Genomic DNA, 21,730 nt, shown 5'->3' with positions numbered 1-21,730 from the left:
TTTTAGCATCATTGAATACTTTGGGATATCAACGTTCTTACTTTGCATCTCGTGAATCAGGGGTACATTAGTAATTGCCACACCTTATGCTAGTGGTTTTGATCACTTCCTTATTGCTGATGAAGCGCAGTTCAAATTTGAGAGGTGTATGCGGTCTCTCAAAGACACAGTAAGTTAGATCTCATAGATATGGAATAGCTGGCAACCACTTGGCGATATGATTGTTTAGGTAGCTTTGTGCACAGGTTGAAGACGTTCCTTCTTTTGGCATCGGTCATTCTTTGGGATCCGTCATTCATCTCCTAATAGGTTGACTCATTATTCGAGCTTTATCTATAATACCTAACTTGGGAATACCCCTAGTAATTCGACTTAAAGTTTCCTGTCTGCTTTTCAGGTTCAAGGTATGCTGTGCAGAGAAGTGGAAATATATTAATGGCGTTCAATAACAAGGTACTGGATGACTAATTACATTGTTTCACTGAGCATTTTTTAGGTAAAATATGAAATATTAGCTTTCTTTTTAACACAACTACACAAGGAGACAATTCAAACAGTTGCTTTTTCAGAATGATGTATTTTATTTGTTTCAAGTTGTGCAGAATTGACAAAATGGTTGCTTATTGTGTTCAGGAAGCGAGCTTAGCCGTTCCACTGTTTTCACCGGTTCTGGTGCCAATGGCCCAAAACTTTGGACCACTTTTGTCACAATTAGTGTCGTCACCAACTGTTCGCCTTGGGGTGAGATTCTAAATTCCATTTACCTGGCCTAACTTGCAGTTAATACAAGCAATCCATACTCCATAGTTATTACTCCTTAATGTATCAGCACCAAAATATGTTGCTATTATACTTCAGTATCCGTAGTCCAAATGGATACTTCCAATAACAACATAATGCTTGATCAATAATATCAATTTTTAAAGAATTTCATCAAGAATTAAGATCAAGAAATCGACAGCTCGACATCAATTACCCAACATAAAATAAGAGTTTGCCGGCAAGGGAGGGTGATGACATACTTTTAAGAACAGTGTGGTTTGGTGTTCGGAAAATATTGCAGGCTGAGATGACAAGAAAACAGTTTGAGAACCTTAGCCCTGCCATTTTGAAGCAAGTTCTTCCTCTGGTTGAGCAACTACCTCCACTGTACATGGACTTGGCCAACGGGAGGGAAGAATTTTCCCCAAAGCCAGAAGAAACTCAGCGATTGGTAAATTTAGTTTCTAGCTTAAGCATATTGTCATATTTCTGTTATCCTTACAGGTATCAGTATTAGAAATGAATAGGAGCTTGATGCTTTCATATAGTGCAGTCAGAAGTATTGGCATGTGTCATATATAACACCTAGTTTGTTCATATGATATTGACGAAGCATGCTTAGGCAAATGTATATGGATAGACAAGGTCCAGAGCGAATCCGTAGTGGTGATTTTTAGTTGGTGAAATTTTTATTGACGTTTCATCTCATGAGGATTGAGTATTTGGAGCGTAGTATTTGAAATCCATTACGAAATATCATTCTACTTTTACGAATGAGTTCACGTTGTGCAGTATTCCATGAGATAAAATTCTGGAAAACTACTAATGTCACATTGTTTTACATTATGGTGTACCACGTGACAGGTCAGATCTTACTATGGTATCTCAAGAAATCTATTGATAAAATTCAAAGACGACAGCATCGATGAAACTCCAAGACTTGCCCAGATCCTTAGTGCAGAATCGGCTATCAGTTCAATGTTGGATATGTCCATCCGCTCCTTACCTGGTGATCATGGCCTCCCATTACAACAGGTATTTCTTAAAGCTATGTACACAAAACCCTGGAATCGGAACCAACAAGTTATATTTCCTTGAAATTGTTTGACATTCAGGTTTTGCCCGATGTTCCTCCTGGAATGGCAAATGCAGTGAACCGCGGAGGAGAGCTTTTGGCTAATTTAACAGCAGGAACACCGTGGGAGGCGGTTGCGAAAGAGGTGGGGAATACATTCACTCCAGAATCAAATATTTTTCGGTCACAAAACCCCAAGGAAGTCGATTTGCTTGTCGATGTCATTACCAGCTGGATGGCCTCCAACTCTGGCCTAGGCTGCTAAACTCATAATACTAGATGATGTTGTATCAAATGCACATGCGGAGTTCGTGTTTTGCTTGAAAATTAGACACGACGAAAGTACAAGGTAAGTAATAGTAGCATGTTCGACAAGTTGTAACTCAACTCGCATTGCAAGGGAAGGGATGGTTGGGTTTAAGATTTTAAACAATTTACTACAATTGTGTCACAATAACTTGTATTATGTGGTATAAAAAATGGCTTTAACTGAAGTTTGTTTCAGTTGATTTATTGATGGATCAGCCCGACCAGTCAACCGACCTACTTGACAAGTCTAATAGCTGTTGCTTTGTAGACGAGATGAAAAATACAAAGTGCTATTGGGCTGCTAATATTCAAAGCACATCATGTCCAATCAAGTGAATAACCACACAAGGATTTGCATCAATCCATCACATTCGTTCACACACACACACACCCACAGAAAAGAAAATCAAACCAAGATCGATGTGAAGAGAAATGGCAAGCATTAAGCAGGAGGATTGGTGTAACTTAAGACACCGTAAATAGTCTGAACAATGGTGAGGGCAAAGAGGAAGATCGCGGCGGCGATGACGGAGAGAATGGCCCACGGATTGGTAAGTAGGTGTGCATAAGGTTTGCTCTCCACTGGTGCCACTGCCATGGCTTCTGGCACTACTCGCTTCGGGCTCAAAAGATTAATTTTGATAGAAGCTAGTATATCATAAAATTCGATTTCAAAATTTTGTGACAATAACTTTCATTATCCCTAACTCACTTAAACTAGATCATTTCCGGTGCAACATGGTTTATTTGATTTCAGAAATGTGTCACTTCAAATGGGACATAAAAAATTAAACCTTGTACGTGAGATATACCATTTTTCGTTATACACCGTAGTTACGGTATATATCATAATTTACAGTATACACCGCAATATTTTAAAATTCATATTGTTATCTTCATACCGTACCAAAGATCACGGTATGCCGTAAATTAAGTATTTTTGTATTTTGTTGATATGATAAGGCTGGAATTTTTGTATTTTTCCCCGCCCCTAGACTTAAGCCCCTCTCAGTTACCTGCTTGTGAACCTGTTCGAGGTAGCTCTCGGGGTCGAGCGTGATGTCCTTCGACAGCGAGTTGAAGAGCTTTGCGACGGCCTTGTCGCTATCGAGCGCATTCTGTATGATGCCGCACGAGTGGAGCAGGCTGACGTCCAGGGAGTTGTCGATGATGTTGTCCATGAAGAAAATGTAGGAGGTGAGGTCGTTGCCCGCGCCGACATGGAAGCGCTCGAACGCGATGAGGTTTAGGTAGAGCGACTCGAGCGCGTCGTCCACCACGATGAGGGGGAGCCTCAGCACCCCTCCGCGGAATGTGATGTCTTTGAGGCTTCGGGACTTGCTCCACTTGATGCAGATCCCGGCCTCGTTCAGCTCTGTGGCCGAGCGAATGATGTCCTTTTATCATTTATGATCAAAAGTGAAAGTGGCACTTGAAGAGAGGCAGATGGAAATAGCAAAACTGGACACTCAATGGCAGACGGATGAAATAGTAACAATGAAGACATAGGTATTGAAGGAAATAACAAAGCAACAATTAGTATTTGTTACTCTATCAATTTCGGCAGCTATTAAATGTCTCATTTTTTATTTTGTCTGTCTGTTCATTTTTACTATTTTTAGTAAGTTGACGACACATTCCACTAGCTAATTTTACTAATTTTTCCTACTAACTTTTCTTTATAAAGTCAAATAAATTTTTTAAATATGGATTGATAAAAAAAATGAAACATTTATTGTTGAACGATGAGAATAATATACTCCAGTCGTTCCTGAAAAGTAGAACATTTGGTTTACCGAGTTTTAATAATTGGTAAAGTAAGAGAGAAAGGGTGGTGAAAGTAATGATAGTGGAGAGTGAGATCCACATCACTAATAGTGTAGTGTAAATGTGTAATGATAAAGTTGTAAATAAATTGATGTATAGAGGTAATATGTTGTTTAAATAATCCAAAATTAGAGTATTCATACTTTTTAGGGACATACTAATAAAGAAATAATTCATACAGTAGTACTCCTCAGTTCCCTCATAGTTGAGTCATTTTTCTATTTCGAAAAGTTCCTTCATAGTTGAGTCATTTTTCTATTTCGAAAAGTTCCTTCATAGTTGAGTCATTTCTATATATAATAACTTTTTTTTTCTCTTTCTTGCTTTATTCCATCTACTTTGTTATCTCTACTTTTTTTCTCTCACTTACTTCTTCATCTATTTATTTAACACATTCAACGTCCATTTCTTAAACTTCGTGCTGAAAAATTTCGCATCAATTATGAGGGAACGGATGGAGTATTTTTTAGGGACGGAAGGAATATAAATTAGTGTAGATCAATCAGAGTTAATAGTCTTCGTCCCATAAAAATAAATGCATTTTTCATTTTCATCCGTCGCATAAAAATATGGGCATTTCCATTTATGGAAAGTTATCACAATTTAGTACACGTAGAGCATCTCCAAGGGGAGAGATAAATGAAGTGGTAAAGTCATATAACTACATATTTACCTTTTATCCATGAAAATTCATTCTCCTAAGGGAGGGGTATTTGAGAAGGTATTATACATTTTCCCATTTTGAAGAGGTATCTTTACCTCTCCATCAACTCCATCAATGGAGAGATAAAATCTTATAACTATCATATTTGCCTTCTTTTAATGAAAAACTATTCTCCAAGGGGAAGGTATTTGAGAAGGTATTAAACTTTATGGATTTTAATTCATTCTGTACTATTAATTTAGTTTTAAAAATGATTTATTTTTCTATATACATTTTTCCTTGGAGTGAGTATATCTAAAGAATTGAAAGTAATAAAATAAGTATTCAATTCAATAGCACAATGTACTAGGAGTACTTTAGATCATTTCAATATTTATTTATTTTGTCTCGAAAAATCAATAAATTTGATATGCAATTTGCTCATAGTCTGAATCATCCCGAAATTTTAAAAAGTGTACATAGATACTAAAAAACAGTAAAGTTTGAAATTGTTGGTTTTGTGTTGCGTTTTACCTTAATAAAAATGTCATTCTGCACGGCCACGAGCTTCTCGAGCACAAGCAACGGCAGCTGATTCTCGAGCATCAGCATGTCCCGCTTTAGATAAGGCACAATGTAGAGCACGCCGTGCTTGCTGAAGATCGGATCATTATCCGCATATTCTCCAGCCACGGCCGGCCTTTCGGCCCGAGGCTGGAGGACCTGGGGCGGTGGCGCGGACCGGGGCAGGTACGACACTGGCATGTGGGCCCGGGCCTCGGGATGGTACGTGAGAGCGCCCGAGCCCCGAGTCTGCGTGGCGGCCGTGGTGACACGGAGTATCTCCAACACGAAGCACCCGTCCACGACCATGAGCTCGAGGAACTTGGCCGTGTCGTCGCGCCAATCCGCCACCAGCCGGTCTTAGGCGTCCATGAGGTCCTGGGCAACGGGGGTGAGGGCGTCCACGTAGACCTGGAGAGGCCTACTGGAGCGCTTGAGGAAGTGGAGGAGCGCGCGGCACTTGTGCTCCTCCATCTCACTCAGGTGGCTGCTCCCGTGGTGGTAAGGCCCCAAGGAGATGATCTGCGGCTTGTAGGCCCGGGAGTTGACGTTGGTCACGGAGGCCGGGATCCGGTAGATCGACCGCTTGCCCCAGTGGGCCGACTCAGCCGAGGCGTTGGGGAGATTTTCGATGGCCTTGTTGGTGTTGACTACCCATTGCATTGGCCGGGGCTCGTCTTCGGCCATTGTGTGTGCTGTGCGTGCAGTGTGTTATTGTGTGTCGCGATGTTTATGTCTCTCATGTTTTTTATGAGTTAATGTGTACGTGCTTTGCCTACCGTTGAAGCAAATTGTCACAGTACACAACATTCCTTTCGTAAAATAATATGGAGATGCTTTGTAACCTTGTCTTGTTGTTGTTGAGAATCTAGGGGAAAACCTCAATGTTGGAACAAATGGAGTACCTTTTCCAAGATAATGTTGCTCTTAATTCAGACATAAGGGAACAAGACCGAACAAATAGAGGGAGAACCGTGCACAAGATGTACTCTATAATATACTCCCTCTATCCATCAATAAATAGTATATCTCATACTTGATCGGCTTAGCCGCCTACGTTTTATGAAATTGTTATACTTTGTGATGAAAAGTTAATAGAAAGAGTTATTGGAATATGGGTTATATTTTTATATAGTTTTATAATGTAATGTGAGTGAAATAAGTTAGTGGAATATGCGGTGCATTTACCAAAAATAGTCAAAATGAAATGGAAAATTATTTATTGGCGACAGACGTAAAAGGAAAAATGGGACATTTAATAGCGGACGGAGGGAGTACTATCTCGAAAACAAAATATTAAGCATCACAAATTTCGGTTTTCATTTAGCTTGATTTGAGGAGTGAATTAAAGCACCAAACTTGAGATTTTTTATGTTTATGTACAAGGACCAAAAATATTTGTGATATTGTTAAATCTTTGTGTATTATCTCAAAACAAATTATTTAAATCATTGCAGTGTTATTAAAAATGAATTATTTAAATCTTAATTTGTAGTATTATTAAAATTTTTGTGTTACAATCAGAAAATTAATACTACATCCATCTCATAGAAATATGTCATTCGCGATTGGCACGTGTTTTAATGTGCAATTGGTAAAGTAAGAGAGAATGAGAAAAAGTAGTTGAAATTGTGTAGTGGATGGTGGCCCCATAAATAATAAAGTACTCCTTCTATCCTAAGAAAGTTGAGTCACTTCTTTTTTTACACTCGTTTTGAAAAAATCGTTATAAATAGTTAGAGTAAGTGAATAGTAAAGTAAAAGCGATAATAATATATATAGATAAGAGTCCATGGTCCAAATGGATACTTCCAATAACAACATAATGCTTGATCAATAATATCAATTGTTAAAGTATTTCATTAAGAATTAATATCAAACTTGATGCCTTCATATCATGAAGTAAAAAAACTACTAATGTCCAAGTGTTTTACGTTATGGTGTATCGTGACATGTCAGATCTTACTATGATATCTCAAGAAATCTATTGATAAAATTCAAAGATGACAGCATCGATGAAACTCCAAGACTAGGTCAGAACCTCAGTGAAGAATTGGCTATCAGTTCGATGTTGGATATGTCCATTCGCTACTTACCTGGCGATCATGGCCTCAAGTAACCTTAATATTGATTTCAAATATTTTCTGGTCACAAAACCCCAAGCAAGTCGATATGCTTGTCGATGTCATTACCAGCTGGATGGCCTCCAACTCTGACCCACAATAACTTAATACTATCATATGGATCTCATCCAGACGGTTCATCACAAACCTTACACCCTATTATGTTGTTTATGTACCACTCCGTACTACTTTAGATAGAACTAGTATCCACCCGATGCGATGTACGACTCAATTAATTTTTCAAAAACTAATTTAATATCATTTTATCATTAAATGAATTTGAAAAACTAATGAAAAATCTAAGTTTGCAATGAACTTAGTCCAAAATGAAGTTGACAAAGTGCAACTCAATTAATAAAATGTTTTTTCTCCACCTAATAAGTTAGAATTTTCAAATCATTATGAGAATAAATAAAGAATCATTATTGATCATCTTTTTAAAAAATATAAAATATTGTATATTGATAAGACCTATTTCATGCATTGGTTTAGAGGGTAAAATGTAGGCTACTTATCAGTTTTACGCAGAAAGTGAGTGATAATTGTGCAGGAATACCGCTTGACCAAGGGCAGCAAGACCAAACTGATCATGCTGGCGCAGAAGGCATAAAAGGCTAAAAAGAGTGTGGGTTGCTCAAGTTGACGGTCAAGCAGTTAGCATGTGGACCACTGCGAAACAGAAAGAAGGCACGTATATTCGATGCGCCGGCAAGCGATCCTCAATCGGTTATCAAGGACCGCTACATTCTAGAAGGAGGACACGTATCGACGGATGAGACGCGCAATTCCAACAAGGACGAAGATTCGCTGCCAAATTTGTTATCACAGCTGGAGGTTGTTACGAAGAACCTATAAATAGGGGGCGCATCGCCATAGCTGGAGAGTTTTTTTTATCATATTTCTTCTCCCGTTTATTTTCTTTTCTTTTATCAGTAGTTTTAGTTCTGTTTTCCAGTAGAGAGTTAGAATGGTTAGCTAGAGAGTAGAAGGGAGCGCGACAGAGAGATCCAGATCCGTTCGCCGCCGTTTCAGTTTCCAACCGAGGATCTCTCGGATCTATCACTTTCTTTCATTTCAGTTCTAGTTACTTAGTTAAATTTTGAGTTTGTTAAGTAGTTGAAAGCAATCGTTCTTATTTTGTATTCCGCATTTTCCAAGATCTATTCTATGTTATGTTTTAAATCAAAGTTGTTTGTTTTCGGGAATCTTGTTGACTGTTTGAGCTTAGTTTAGTCTTAAATACCCAGATCCAAAGTTTGAGCTTGCATAATGTTGAATGGAAAAGTGTTTCGTAGATTCGTAGCATGTTAAAGTAGCTAAGTCATTTATTTTCAGTCTGTCGCTTACCTGATCAGTTTACGGTTTTCAGCATGATATGTTCCTTGATCAGGTAGATAGTTACATTCTGCCTAGTTTAATCCACTAGTTTAAAACTCCCAACTTAAAGCGTGGCCGCAGCCAAACCCTGTTCACTAAACACACACTCAACGCACCAGTTTCTCTGTGGGATCGACCCCGTACTTGATGCTTTACCGTTAAAAGTAGGTTGCATGTTAGGGAGTTATAAATATTTTTTGTGAGAGAGAGAAGCGCCTTGATCAAGTCGCAACGACATTTACAAACTGATTCATCCGGTCGGTTATTTTTCCATGATATTTTTCCATATAACTTGATCCGCGAAATTTTCTCTTTCACCATATATTAAGTAAGTTTTTAAAAGTATAAAAAATTAAGAATGTTTCTCTCTCAAATCTCAATCGTATGCACTCATTTTTATATGATACTCATTTATAGAGATTTAATCTTGGTTGACAAGCCATTATCTCTTCACTATATTTATTGGACATTTATCTTGCCCAATAATTTCTATACCGTTTCTTCACACAAGTTCACAACAACTTTTGTCTAAAATGCATGAATATACTATCTACTCATATTTTTAATAAATTTCATCAACTCTACTTTTCAAAATTTTATGTTTTGACTTTAAAAGAAATTTTTCTATATGCTTCAAACACAATTCCACTTATTTATGTAATTTAAATAAATACTTAATAGATCGTGATTAATTGCACTAATGCACTTTGATATGCCCACCATATTTTATAAGGAGAAAACAATTGTAAGAAACAACATAGTACTATTTATTATCTAATCCTTCAAAATAACATGACCACTTATATAAGATGTATTTTTAATATTGGGAAGAGACAAATTTTTTCCGTCGTATATACTTATGAGAAAAATATAATACAGTACTCCAAAAATTACCTCTTAAAATAACAATTGCATTTTATGCATCTTAATATTACATTTTATACCACTGAGAAGCCAAACAAACTTTATAATTTCATCTAATTCCATAATTTATTCTATAACTTAGTACTAGTATTATTTAATTAATTGGAAATTTATTATTAAAAGTTTGTTAATTTCGATTGAATTAATTAGTTAGATCAAATTGGAGATTAATTAAAATATAGTAGTATTACATATTTGATCGAGCATAAAAAAAAGATAAATACACGCGTGTTGACGTTGAAGTTGTGAATTTGGAGGAGAGCATTACAAAATAATGAATGAAATCCCAATGTTGACCCAAATAGAAGTGTAAATTAAATTCTCTAGCACAAACCTTCCTCCACCACGTCATGTCCAATTCAAGTAATAACCACACAAGGATTTGCATCAATCCCTCACATTCGTTCTCAATCACACACACCCACAAGAAAAGAAAATCACAAGCCAAAGCAAACAAGGCAAGAAAACCAAGACGTGAAGAGAAATGGCAAGCATTAAGCAGGTGGATTGATGTAACCTAGGACACTGTAAACAGTCTGGACAATGGTGAGGGCGAAGAGGAAGATGGCGGCTACGACAGACAGAATGGCCCACGGATTCGTGAAGTAGGTGTGCATGAGGTTTGCCCTCCATTGGTGCCACGGCTTCTGGCAATACTCACTTACCTGCAAGAGGGTGAACGCAGAAATTTAATTTCATACTAGAAGCTATAATAAATTTCGATTTCAAAATTTTGAGATTATAACTTTTATTATCCCCCATCATACAAAAAAGGTTGAAACCTCAACCCTAAGGGCCCCACATATCCCGGTCTAACAGTATTGTGAGGGGTGTTAAATCAGGGTACGCACTACACAGTGACACCCGCTAAGGGGGAGGGCCTAATCCACTGTCTGTCAGAAGCCCACCTCCCAAGGCCTTACACTTGTGCTTGAGAGGTGTTGCAACTACACAACAATAGTGGGATTTGATCATTGGCCAATTATACAAATCTGCCCCTCCGAAACCAATTGTGCTATGCCCCTGCGGACAACTTTTATTATCCCTGTCTCACTTAAAGTGGAGCATGTCCTGTTCAGTATGAAATTTTATGCAGTATTATTTTGCAAATTGAATGGGGAGAGAATAAGATACTCTCTTCGTCCCTGAAAATTTGTCACTTATTTCCATTTTCGTCCGTCCCTAAAAATTTGTCGCTTTTCACTTTTACTATTTTTAGTAGTAGACCCCACATTCCACTAACTCATTTTCACTCACATTTTATTATAAAACTAATCTATAAAAATAGTACCCATATGTCACTAACTTTTTCAACCCACTTTTTATTACATTTCTTAAAATCCGTATCAAATCAAATAGTGACAAACTATTAGGGAATGAGGGAGGCGGAAACATGATTAAGTAGAGAGAGTGTTTATTTTATCAGGAAATGTGTGACATAAGCCCCTTGCAGTTACCTGCTTGTGCACTTGCTCAAGGCTGCTCTCGGGGTCGAGCGTGATGTCCTTCGACAGCGAGTTGAACAGCTTGGCGACGGCCTTGTCGCTGCCGAGCGCGTTCTGTATGATGCCGCACGAGTGGAGCAGGCTGACGTCCATCGCGCTGTCGATGATGTTGTCCATGAAGAAGATATACGAGGTGAGGTCGTTGCCCGCGCCCACGTGGAAGCGCTCGAACGCGATGAGGTTGAGGTAGAGCGACTCGAGCGCGTCGTCCACCACGATCAGGGGGAGCCTCAGCACCCCCCCACGGAACGTGATGTCCTTGAGGCTCCGGGACTTGCTACGCTTGATGCGGATCCCGGCCTCGTTGAGCTCCGTGGCCGAGCGGATGATGTCGTCACCGCCCTGGTGGGCGGGGGCCGCAGCCCCCGCCTTCTGCTTCTTGGCGCGAGGCTCCTCGAGAAGGAGGCTCTTGCGGTATATGTCTAGGATGTGGAGGCAGTGGTTGAACTCGTGGAGGTGTTTGGCGTGATTGATGTTTTGTTGGAAGAATTTTAGGATGCGTTTGGTCAGATCTTTGGAGTCCTGCAGTCATATGTACATGTGATACAGACAAAACTTAATCTTAATAATAAACTACAAACCAATATAGAGGTTATTAGTATACCATTTTTAGTTCATTTAGAAAATTTAGATTTTTAATACACAAAGATCATGCATGTCATTTCTTTATATTTTTTGTTCATTTTAGAAACTTATTTTGATATAATGACCCCATGTTTTTCGAATTCGAATTATTTGAATATAACAAAACAGTCTAAAAAATGACCTCCATATGTTCTACTCCCTTCGTCCCTTAAATATTCACAGATTGACTGGACACGGATTTTAAGAAATGTAATAGAAAGTAGATTGAAAAAAATAGTAGAATGTGAGTCATACTTTTAAAATACCAGTTTTACCTTGAGCGACTTGTCATTCTGCACGGCCACGAGCTTCTCGAGAACCAGCATCGGTAGCTGGTTCTCGAGCATCAGCATGTCCCTCTTTAGATAAGGCACAATGTATAGCTTGCCGTGTTTGCTGAAGATCGGATCGTTTTCCGCATAGTCTCTCACCAAGGCCTCCCGCTCCGCCGGCGCCTGATGGCTGGGGACCGGGGCCCTGGTCCACGGCCAGCACGCGTGGCCGATGCAGGACGAGGGCGGGGGCGGAAGCTGGTGAACGCCCGAGCCCCCAGCGTCCGTGGCGCACGCGACACAGAGTATCTCCAACATGAAGCACCCGTCCACGATCATCAGCTCGAGGAACTTGGCCGTGTCGTCGTGCCAGTCGGCCCCGAGCTGGTCGTAGGCGTCCTTGAGGTCCTGGGCCACGGGGGCCAGGGCGTCCACGTAGGCCTGGAGGGGCCTACTGGAGCGCTTGAGGAAATGGAGGAGCGCGCGGCTCTTGTGCTCCTCCATTGCCCTCAGGTGGACGCTCCCGTGGTGGTAAGGGCCGAAGGAGACGATCTGGGGCTTGTAGGCCCGGGTGTTGACATCGGTCACCGAGGCAGGGATCCGGTAGATGGAGCGCTTGCTCCAGTGGGCCGACTCGGCCGAGGTGTTGGGGAGATTTTCGAGATCCTTGTCGATGTTGAGAACCCATTGCATTTTTGGCTGGGGTTGTTGGGAATGTTCGTCGTCGGCCATTATGTGTGCGAGCAGTGAGTTGTTGTGTGTCGCGATATTTATGTCTCTCATGTTTTGTTTTTTTGGGGAGTTAGTGTGTGTGTGCTTTGCCTAGAGTTGAAGAAAATAGTCACACTAATTAAATTGGTAGGGCTTCATTACATTCCTTTCGTGAATACTAGGATTGAGATGCTCTGTTGTAACTTGTAACCTTGTCTTGTTTCTCAATTTAGGAAGATTCTTGTTTGCTTTTGAGCTGTTGGAAAAGAGAGTCATTTTCACACTTGTATGACTAGATCATAGTTACTACTCTTATAGTTAAGTTTTATAGATGTTGAGAATCTAGGGAAAATTAATGTTAATATGTTGTAGAAGTACTACCTTTTTTTAAGATAATGTTGCTCAATATTCAGACATGAGGGAGAAGCCGCTGCACAAGATGTCTCTACTAGTACTAATACTCAATTGAAAAGCATCACAAATTTTCAATATTTCACAATTTTTATTATATACTACTACAAAATACTTAACATCTTTTTATACTCTATATTCAAAACATCAAATTTGGGCATGTCATTCTTAATATGATGGAGAAATATTAACGGGTGGGAGATAGAGGTCCCAACATAGAAATAATTTTATTGATTATATTAAGTTATTTGAGAACAAAATTATAATTATATGCATACATTTTTTTCCTTTATAAAGAAGAATAATGCAGGTTTTACATAAAGGGCAAAAGACAATATGTATTTTACTAGCATACGATCAGATATATTCTAGATTGATCACATATCTACTAAAGAACAAAGGATACAATTATATCTTATTTCTCATTATCCTCTTGGTCAGTTTTAATTTTAAAACATTGTATACAATCCATTATTCAATATTCATACTCCATGATGTACATTATTTTACCATAATTTAAGGAAGAAAATTGATGGTCCCCGCACCGACGGTTAAAGGTAACACTCATAATTAAATAAGAAAAAACTTTACTCAAAATATGAAAATTTTCAAAATGATAATGTTGCTCACATGCTCAAATCAGCATCAAGACAATGCTGATATTCATAACAATATATAAATAGTAAATCAGACCAAACAAATAGAGAGATAAATCAACACCCACAAAAGTAACATACCATATGATATGTGATGAGTAATTTTAGGTCTTTCTTAGTCAAAATAGATTCACACTCAAATTCACAAAATTATCCCTAATATTACCACTTCATTGCAAGAGTACAGCTTCGTGTGTAGTAATTTAAGGTGTCGATCCGCAGGGAAGGTAAGCTTATTTAACTCCAAATAAAATAAAAAATAACTTTAAAGATGAAGGTTTTTGTTTGAAGTTTTGCTTTCTCAAAACAATGAAAATAAAGTTGAATTCAAATTAACACAAGTGAGACAATTGTTACTCCAAACACTTGCTGACAAGACACGGATTTATCCTATGCATTCAATTCTATCTCATACGTTTGGGACAATTTAAAATAAATCAACATGCAAGCACTAAACATGCTAAACATCAACTAGTCAAAGAATAGTTAAACACTTACTCTTTAAACCAATTTCAATAATCCTAAGAACCCTACGGAAGCGCGAGATTCAAAGTACAATTGCAATTAAGATCAAAATCCATTATCAAGTTGTAATCTAAACAATTCCAATTGATAATTCATTACTACCACAATCCATCGCAATTCAAGCTAAAGAGGCATTAAATCAAGACTATAGAATTATCACTAAAGATGCACCTAAAATAATAAATTCATTCAATCAAATAAGTAGTAATAACGAACATGAGATAGAACGAGCATAGAATAAATCACGAATCAAAATGTCATACTGCATGTTTGGAGCAACACAAGATTCTTAGCCTAACATAATTAAACCCAGAACAATGATAAATGGAGATAAAACCCTAGAAACCATGGAGTAAATTTGGAGTAGATGATGGCTGGAATTTTGTCCTTTCTATTCTCTCTTTCTCCCGTTGAATTCCTCCAAAATCGCTCCTCTCCTCAATTGCTCAATGGAAGTCTCTGTATTTCTCTTTGTTTCTCTGCAGTTTTTTTCTAAGTCCTCTCTCTGATGCGGCGCTCCTCTCAATCCCTCCTTTTTATATCTTTCTTTTTCTCCCCCAAATTCGCTTAGAATTAGTCGCCAATTTCCCCTAAAGTCTCGCCTCATTTTCATCTTTTTTTGGGAATAGATATTAAAGCCAATTAAAATATCATTTTCTTTCCTTAAACCATGCGATTCCTTCCGCAATTGGAGTGCCTTTTTCAATCATGATTCTTGCAATATTATAGCACTTCTTGTCAAGAAAACATATAATATAAATTAGGCTTTTACAAATCAATTAATAAACCAACAACCTCATTCCATGCGTACAAAAATTAATTAACAAAAAATAGTCAAATTTGAATTATTAATTGATATGTGCAGATGATTTAATTAAAAATGCAAGAAATATTAGAGTAACATAATCAACTATTTGATTTACATCAATATGTTGAGCTTCTCTCTAATCAGCACTAATACATAACTATATAGTATATCAAATAGTATCACTCAACAATTACTACACCACATTGCATTGGATCATATCATATGTCCCTGTCCCTCTTGCACTCGGGCGGCGGGGTCGGGTATCGGGTCTGGTCGGTGCAGTAGTTGTAGATAGTGTACTTGCTCCGGACCCACCGCAGGCGGCGCCACTGGAACTTGTCGAGGTCCTGGAACTGCTTCTGGTCCCACCACCGCTTCCCCTGCGTGTCGCAGATATTGGCATTGACCGAGGCCTCGCATCCGTCGATGTGGAAGCCTCGGTACGAGGCCACGAAGGGGGCCTTGGACCAGTCAGTCTTCTCCAGGCCTCCCCTCGTGGCCCAGTCGTCTGCGTTCCATAGGCTCGAGTACAACTTCATCGGCTGGTTGAATGGGAATTTTACCCCGAGATCCTTGCTGTTCTTGAACGCACGGATCGGGATATCGTCCACGAAAAATCTGCCACAATGAATCATATGCATTGCCATTAATTCCTCTCTTGATATGTTATAGTACTAAATGATACACCTAATAAAATCATATAGCACAACCAAAATAAGCACTAGAGTAATTAGAGTAACAACAATTATTAATAGCAATCAAATTACTAAAGTGTCATTTGGTTGCTATATAGAATAAGTAAAGATTGAATTGTAATAATATGATAACTACGCATCCTCGAGACTATTTAGATATGTTTAATTAAATTATAATTGGATATTTAAAGATTGAAAAAATGTGTTAACAGTTCCCCTCCATCAACGGGGACAATAGAAGATATTAATATGTTGATGGTCGTGTAAAGTCAAAAGAGGCACATGGACCCTACTTATTTAATTGAATCCAACCAGCAAATTATATGAGGTAGAGACACATGGAAAGCCATCCATTAATGTTAAATCTATACCAAACTATTTTTGTTTTTCAATGTTAATTTTACAAAAATTGTCTGAGATCATTTTTATCCCTTATTAAGCCTATACATATGAAAATTAAATTATCAGAGATTATAAAATTCGGAGGGACTGAAATTAGAGAAAGAAAGAAAGCAAGAAAAATAGCTCAAAAAAATTTGTTTGAGAAATCAAGAAGAAAATATTAAATATCCAGTAACTAGATATCCAAATTAAATATTACTAGTACATATTTAATATGGATTAACCGAATCTTGTTGGCCCTATTAATTTCACGCGCCACAAACTCTTAAGTCAAAACTATGTTTGATTTTATAACCAACACTAATGATATTTAGACAGCTATTGCCATTCTCAAGAACCAAACAATTTAATTTCTTCGACTCTTGTGATTTGGAGATTTCAAGATTGGTCAACAACATATTTTCCTAGCCTAGCTAATTGAGCAAAATCGATGGAATCAATGTTGCTATTTGAATAGAAATGGTGGAAAAATGAAATAATAAGAAGACTTACACAATTTGGTAGAGATTCCACAAGATAGAGTAGGTGTGGAAGTCTTTGGTTGGATCAAACCACAGATAGATTCTTTGCTCTTTGTCTCCTTTTCCACCAGTGTATACATTTGTTTGCAAAATGTATGGTTGTCCAGTTCTATTTCCCAAGAATTCAAAGTCTATCTCATCATGCTCTGAGTTTTGGGAAGATAGCTACAATACAACCACAAAAACAATTTAAACTATTGTTATAGACTAAACAAAAGAACTCATCTTAAAAGACTAGTTTATCAGCATAGAGAATTAATGTAGTCGATAAACCAAACATCAAGATTGGAGTTCGTAAAAAACTACAAATCGGTATTTAGATGGAGTTTGGCGTCGGAAATGAAGTAAATCAGTCCATGACCACGGAATCCCCGATGGGGGAACTTGGGCTTGCCCAACTCGATTCCTACTGTTATTAACAGTAGAGTTCATTGCTTTTGTCTATATATGTCCACCTTCTCATTCTAAATTGTCTTCGAAAATTATATTGTGAAATCTTTTTTCTTGACATTGACCCAAACATATACATATGGTATCAAACGAATTAATTAAGCAATTCATGTCATGATTACTTGTGCTAATTTCTAACATATTCTCATAGCATTTCCATCAAAACAAGCATGGAAGGACACTAATAAGAAATAATTAGTTTGTCTCCATATAATTCCAAAAGAAAACATGCTAAAAAAGTGAACTTTACTCACATAAAAAGCAGTAACAGTTCCAGCAGAATCCCCACCAACCAGCTTCAAATGCATACTAAAGTGTCCAAATAGGTATGAACCCTTGGATTGGAATCCAGTACCTAAACCAAACAAAACAACATCCCACATTAACTCTCTCTCAAACACACATACAGACACACGTACAATTACAGACCAAACAGAAGAACTCATCCCAAAAAACTCATTCAATCTATAAACTCCACACCAGTTGCTCTTACGGCCAATGTGAGACAAATACAGAGAAAGAGAGAGAGAGAGCATATATATATATATATATATATATATATATATATAATATATATATATATATATATATATATATACCAGTGTGGTTGTCAAGAAGGAGCTGGATCTCAGAGCCGCCATTGAGGTATTTGATGTGGTCGAAAGCCCAAGTGGGGACGTAGTTTCGGCCGAAGGGGACATCCACCGCTTTTTTGGGGGCCGCCGCTAGTGCTGCGGCGGCGAACATCAGCAGGCCAAGGGAGAGGCTCCAGAGGGAGTGAGAAGCCATGTTTCTGCAGAGAGAATGGGAATGAAGGAGAGGAGTGGTGCAGACCTCATTATATAGGCCTACGCCCCTTGCATTTCCTAGGTTGTATTGTTGTAATAATAATAAACGAACTGGTAGTGTTTCCAATTTTTTTTATTTTTATATAGCCGCATAGGAGTGTGTATGTGCAACATAACTTCTATGATATGCCCCACGCTAGTATAGTATTTTATTCCATGCGTTTCAATGAGTTAGGAGATCAAAAAAAGTTATAAGTAAAAAATAGTAGTAATGGAAAAAAAATGAAAAATTAAATGTATGGTTCTTTTTTATATGAAAATAAATGACATGGAATAACTCAAAATGAGATATTAAGTGAATGAATTTCGGACATATGTTTACTGACAAACGCAAAGATAAAATTAAAGAAGTGCAAACTGACAATTGACACCACCAAATTTCATGCTCACTTTTTTGGATTGAAGGCACAATCTGTCAAACTCGATTGTGCCTAAACCTAACTTGCTTTTGCTTGAAATGTGGTGGTGAATCACGCGTCGATCTGCTTTGTATACCGACCCAACTGGCTAGAAAACGGAGCAGGTTGGGTTAGGCCATCCGCAACGCATCCCTTAGCCGTCTCTTATCTCGTCCCGGAGAGACGAGACGAATAAGAGACGGCGTTGCAGCCTTCTGTCTCCATCCCGTCTCGGAGAGACGCCCGTCCCGGAGGGACAGCTCGCGAGACGTCTCGCCACGCGCGTTGGCGACGTGGCGAGCTCTGGTTCGTCCGTGACGCCCACTCGCCGGCCCGCGAGTGGGCATCGTTTTTATCCGAAAAAAAAAAATTTTTTGTTTTTTTTAAAAAAAAATACAGGATAAATTCAAAAATTTTAAAAAAAAATCCCAAAAAATATACTAGCCGTTTATAGGCATTTTTTGCAAATTTTTATTTTTATTTTTAATTTTTTAAGCTTCCAATCACTTCTATAAATATCAAACCATTCCCACAAATTAATCCATCATAAAAAAATATGTTTTTTTATTTAAATTATGTATTTTTAATTTTTTAAAGATTTTATTAATGAGGTTTTTAATTTTTTTAGAATTTTAAGTTGTAATTTTATTTTATTTAATGAAGTGTGTTTTTATTAATTGAATTTGTTGGAAATAAAAATAAAAAATGAAATTGAATGAATAGTTAAGGGATGAGATGGTTAAGAGACGGATAAGAAATGGAGGGTTGCAGGTGCTGTCTCTTAGTTAAGAGATGGAGTAAAAGTACATAGGGGCCCATGAATAGTTAAAAGATGAGACGGTTAAAAGACGAATAAGAGACAGCGTTGCGAATGGTCTTACCCTCTTTGAAGACCGTTGAGTAGAGGCGTAGTCACATGTATAAAAAGGGGTATTTTATACTGCTTCCATAATTATTCACAATTTTATTATAAATTAAATTATGTATCCCACATTTTATTGAACAACCAATTATTCATACACATGTTATCTACTGTTTACCCCGAACCTAGTTCTATAATCTACAACTCCAGATCTCATTTATTCAATATCTATTTATTCACTATTCACACTTCATAATTAACTTATCTTCATTATAAAATATAGAACGAGAGAATTAAACACGAAGAAACACAAAGCATGAATAAAAGAAATTGAAATTGGTTGCACTACCATGTTGTCTGTTGACAGTAACTCGATGATGCTTAATATGTCAACACACCCTCGTAGTTTCGCACTTTTAAATTAAAATTTTTGGATACATGACTGCAGATGCATTATTTGAGAAGTTGTCAATTACTAACATTTTATTTAATTTATTGCTCATAAGTTCATAATTATTACAGTGCTGGTTGGTTCAATTGAATACCTCCATCTGTTTATTATTTGAGAAGTTGTCAATTAACATTTTATTTAATTTATTGCTCATAGGTTCATAATTATTATAGTGCTGGTTGTGTCAATAGAATACCTCCATCTGTTTGCCATCCAGATATAATTTCACTGGGTAAATTTTTAAATTCGCATACTATTAAATTTGAGTTTTACGAATTAGGAAATAATATTGAATTGTAATTCAATGTGTCACGTGAAGAGACACATATCTATTGCATAATATTAATACATTGTCGGTTAAAGGGGGTTGTTCAGATTATTTACTATATCAAGATTGTTGGTATAAATTTATTTCTCATAAGTTGCCAAAAAAAACTTTGTAAACCTATAAAAAAGGTGTGAGGTTTATCATTCCCCAATAAATAGTTTTAACTAGTAGTAATATCTAACTAATGTTTATTATTCACAATCAAAATTTAATAACAATTGATGCTCCAAACTCCAAAGTGCGCTGCTACATATGGAAATTTGGAATGTATGTTGTATGATATTAATGCTAAATTATATACGGCATAAATCACATATTAAGTTGCTTCAATAATGGAGATTAATAATAGTTCCCCATTAACTTCTGCGATGTCTCAAAGCTCCATTTTATTAAATGGAGGAGAAATATCTTACAAACTCATAGAAATAGTCTCTAAAAATCACTTCCTTCAAATTTAAATATATAAATGTTAAAAAAATGATTAATTGATTACTGGTCACACTCAAAGTCAATAAATGATAGTACTAATTAGTGCTATATTTTACACAACATGTCATGACTTCTACTTTTATTTAGTGAAACACATACATTATTTGATTATTTCCACATCTAACTATACTTTTTCATTCTGTCATATTCAAAGTGATGCGTTTTATTTTTTTTAAATGTCTCACTTAAAGTGAAAATATTTATAAAAATTAAACGTCATTTCAATTTTAATTCTTTTCCCACTCAAATAAAAAGAATATTCAACTTTAAATTGGAGTAAGTCGTAACTCGTTATATGCCAGTCGTAACTCGTTATATGCCACTATAATTTTTTTGTGTTCTAATACTCGTACTTAAATGACAAGTTACATCAAGATTTTTTATACAAATTTAAAATTTGGGGTTTAATTAAATAGTTCTCATAATTCAGAATATTTTTTATAATTTAATAATGTAATATAGATTAATTTGATATTTATCATTCTTAAAAAATATTATAAAAACATTATATTACATCAATTTATCATATAGAACAATTAAAGAATGTTCCATTAAGGATGATGGGTAAAATGGCATTATCATTTTACAAAAATATATATACTCCTGAAATATGACTATGGAACAAAAAATTTCATTTTCTAAATGAGATACTTGTTCAAGAACAATGAAACATAGAGAACAATAGATGTGGTTTGGGTAAGAGTCATGTGCAATGATTTATTAATTGATTGCAAGGTGCCATTGCAAAGCTCTATTTCAAAACCAAAATCATTTGCTTGTGTGCTCATAACTTCAATTTCTTTGTTTACTTTCTCTCTCATCACTTCATTTTTTCTGGCAAATCCCATTATTAATTTGGTGATTATTGAGCTGTGTTTCATTAATGCTGCCACCATACATTAATTATCACAATCCAACCCTGCACCAGATCATATCAATTCAGTTTTCACCTCTTAATTCATGTGCAAGTTTATTGATATTGTGTATCAAAATAATTACTCCATTTAACAGGAGCATATAGATAAAATTGAATTTGAAATATGAACTCCAGGATACTGAATCTAATAATTCGAGGTGTTAAGCATAAATAAGTCGAGCTTGTCTAAAAATAAATGTATTTCTACATATTGATATTGCGTATCAAAATAATGATTTACAAGAGTCAATGTA

The 21,730-nt window shown here is 36.8% G+C and overlaps 3 protein-coding genes and 1 pseudogene across 4 annotated transcripts; 1 reads left to right on the top strand and 3 right to left on the bottom strand.

The window, feature by feature from the left end:
• The first annotated feature begins 38 nt into the window (after positions 1-38).
• Positions 39-2,331, top strand: LOC121791845. Of its 2 annotated transcripts, none has more exons than XM_042189667.1 (7): positions 39-169; positions 246-309; positions 398-453; positions 634-741; positions 1,064-1,213; positions 1,627-1,797; positions 1,878-2,331. In XM_042189667.1, the coding sequence occupies exons 1-7, from the start codon at positions 149-151 to the stop codon at positions 2,100-2,102; spliced, it is 795 nt and encodes a 264-aa protein (XP_042045601.1). In that variant the 5' UTR covers positions 39-148; the 3' UTR covers positions 2,103-2,331. The 2 variants fall into 2 exon arrangements, with proteins under 2 accessions (XP_042045601.1, XP_042045600.1); XM_042189666.1 differs by having other exon boundaries at positions 1,866-2,331.
• Positions 2,332-2,455: 124 nt separating this feature from the next.
• Positions 2,456-5,867, bottom strand: LOC121791844 (annotated as a pseudogene).
• A 4,039-nt stretch (positions 5,868-9,906) lies between these two features.
• Positions 9,907-12,809, bottom strand: LOC121791843 (UPF0481 protein At3g47200-like). Its single transcript, XM_042189665.1, has 3 exons — positions 12,009-12,809; positions 11,062-11,631; positions 9,907-10,269 (listed from the first exon to the last, which is right to left on the bottom strand). The coding sequence occupies exons 1-3, from the start codon at positions 12,786-12,788 to the stop codon at positions 10,099-10,101; spliced, it is 1,521 nt and encodes a 506-aa protein (XP_042045599.1). The 5' UTR covers positions 12,789-12,809; the 3' UTR covers positions 9,907-10,098.
• A 2,373-nt stretch (positions 12,810-15,182) lies between these two features.
• On the bottom strand, positions 15,183-18,041 carry LOC121791846 (probable xyloglucan endotransglucosylase/hydrolase protein 5). The gene is made up of 4 exons (XM_042189668.1): positions 17,784-18,041; positions 17,439-17,539; positions 16,706-16,899; positions 15,183-15,734 (listed from the first exon to the last, which is right to left on the bottom strand). Exons 1-4 carry the CDS (start codon positions 17,971-17,973, stop codon positions 15,335-15,337), a joined length of 885 nt encoding a protein of 294 aa, XP_042045602.1. The 5' UTR covers positions 17,974-18,041; the 3' UTR covers positions 15,183-15,334.
• Positions 18,042-21,730: the final 3,689 nt, after the last annotated feature.

Source organism: Salvia splendens, unplaced genomic scaffold (assembly GCF_004379255.2).
Source record: "Salvia splendens isolate huo1 unplaced genomic scaffold, SspV2 ctg939, whole genome shotgun sequence".
Lineage (NCBI taxonomy): Eukaryota > Viridiplantae > Streptophyta > Magnoliopsida > Lamiales > Lamiaceae > Salvia > Salvia splendens.
This window is presented reverse-complemented; position numbering and strand designations above follow the sequence as displayed.

Excerpts from the sequence above, each read along its gene's own strand:
- LOC121791845 (XM_042189666.1), top strand. The coding sequence starts at position 149 with ATGCGGTCTCTCAAAGACACA. Across the intron at positions 310-397 it reads CGTCATTCATCTCCTAATAG|GTTCAAGGTATGCTGTGCAG; the intron begins GTTGACTCATTA and ends TCTGCTTTTCAG. Across the intron at positions 1,214-1,626 it reads CAGAAGAAACTCAGCGATTG|GTCAGATCTTACTATGGTAT; the intron begins GTAAATTTAGTT and ends ACCACGTGACAG.
- LOC121791843 (XM_042189665.1), bottom strand. The coding sequence starts at position 12,788 with ATGAGAGACATAAATATCGCGACACACAACAACTCACTGCTCGCACAC. Across the intron at positions 11,632-12,008 it reads AGAATGACAAGTCGCTCAAG|GACTCCAAAGATCTGACCAA; the intron begins GTAAAACTGGTA and ends ATATGACTGCAG. Across the intron at positions 10,270-11,061 it reads TTGAGCAAGTGCACAAGCAG|GTAAGTGAGTATTGCCAGAA; the intron begins GTAACTGCAAGG and ends ACCCTCTTGCAG.
- LOC121791846 (XM_042189668.1), bottom strand. The coding sequence starts at position 17,973 with ATGGCTTCTCACTCCCTCTGGAGCCTCTCCCTTGGCCTGCTGATGTTC. Across the intron at positions 16,900-17,438 it reads GAACTGTTACTGCTTTTTAT|CTATCTTCCCAAAACTCAGA; the intron begins GTGAGTAAAGTT and ends GTTGTATTGTAG. Across the intron at positions 15,735-16,705 it reads TGGAATCTCTACCAAATTGT|ATTTTTCGTGGACGATATCC; the intron begins GTAAGTCTTCTT and ends TCATTGTGGCAG.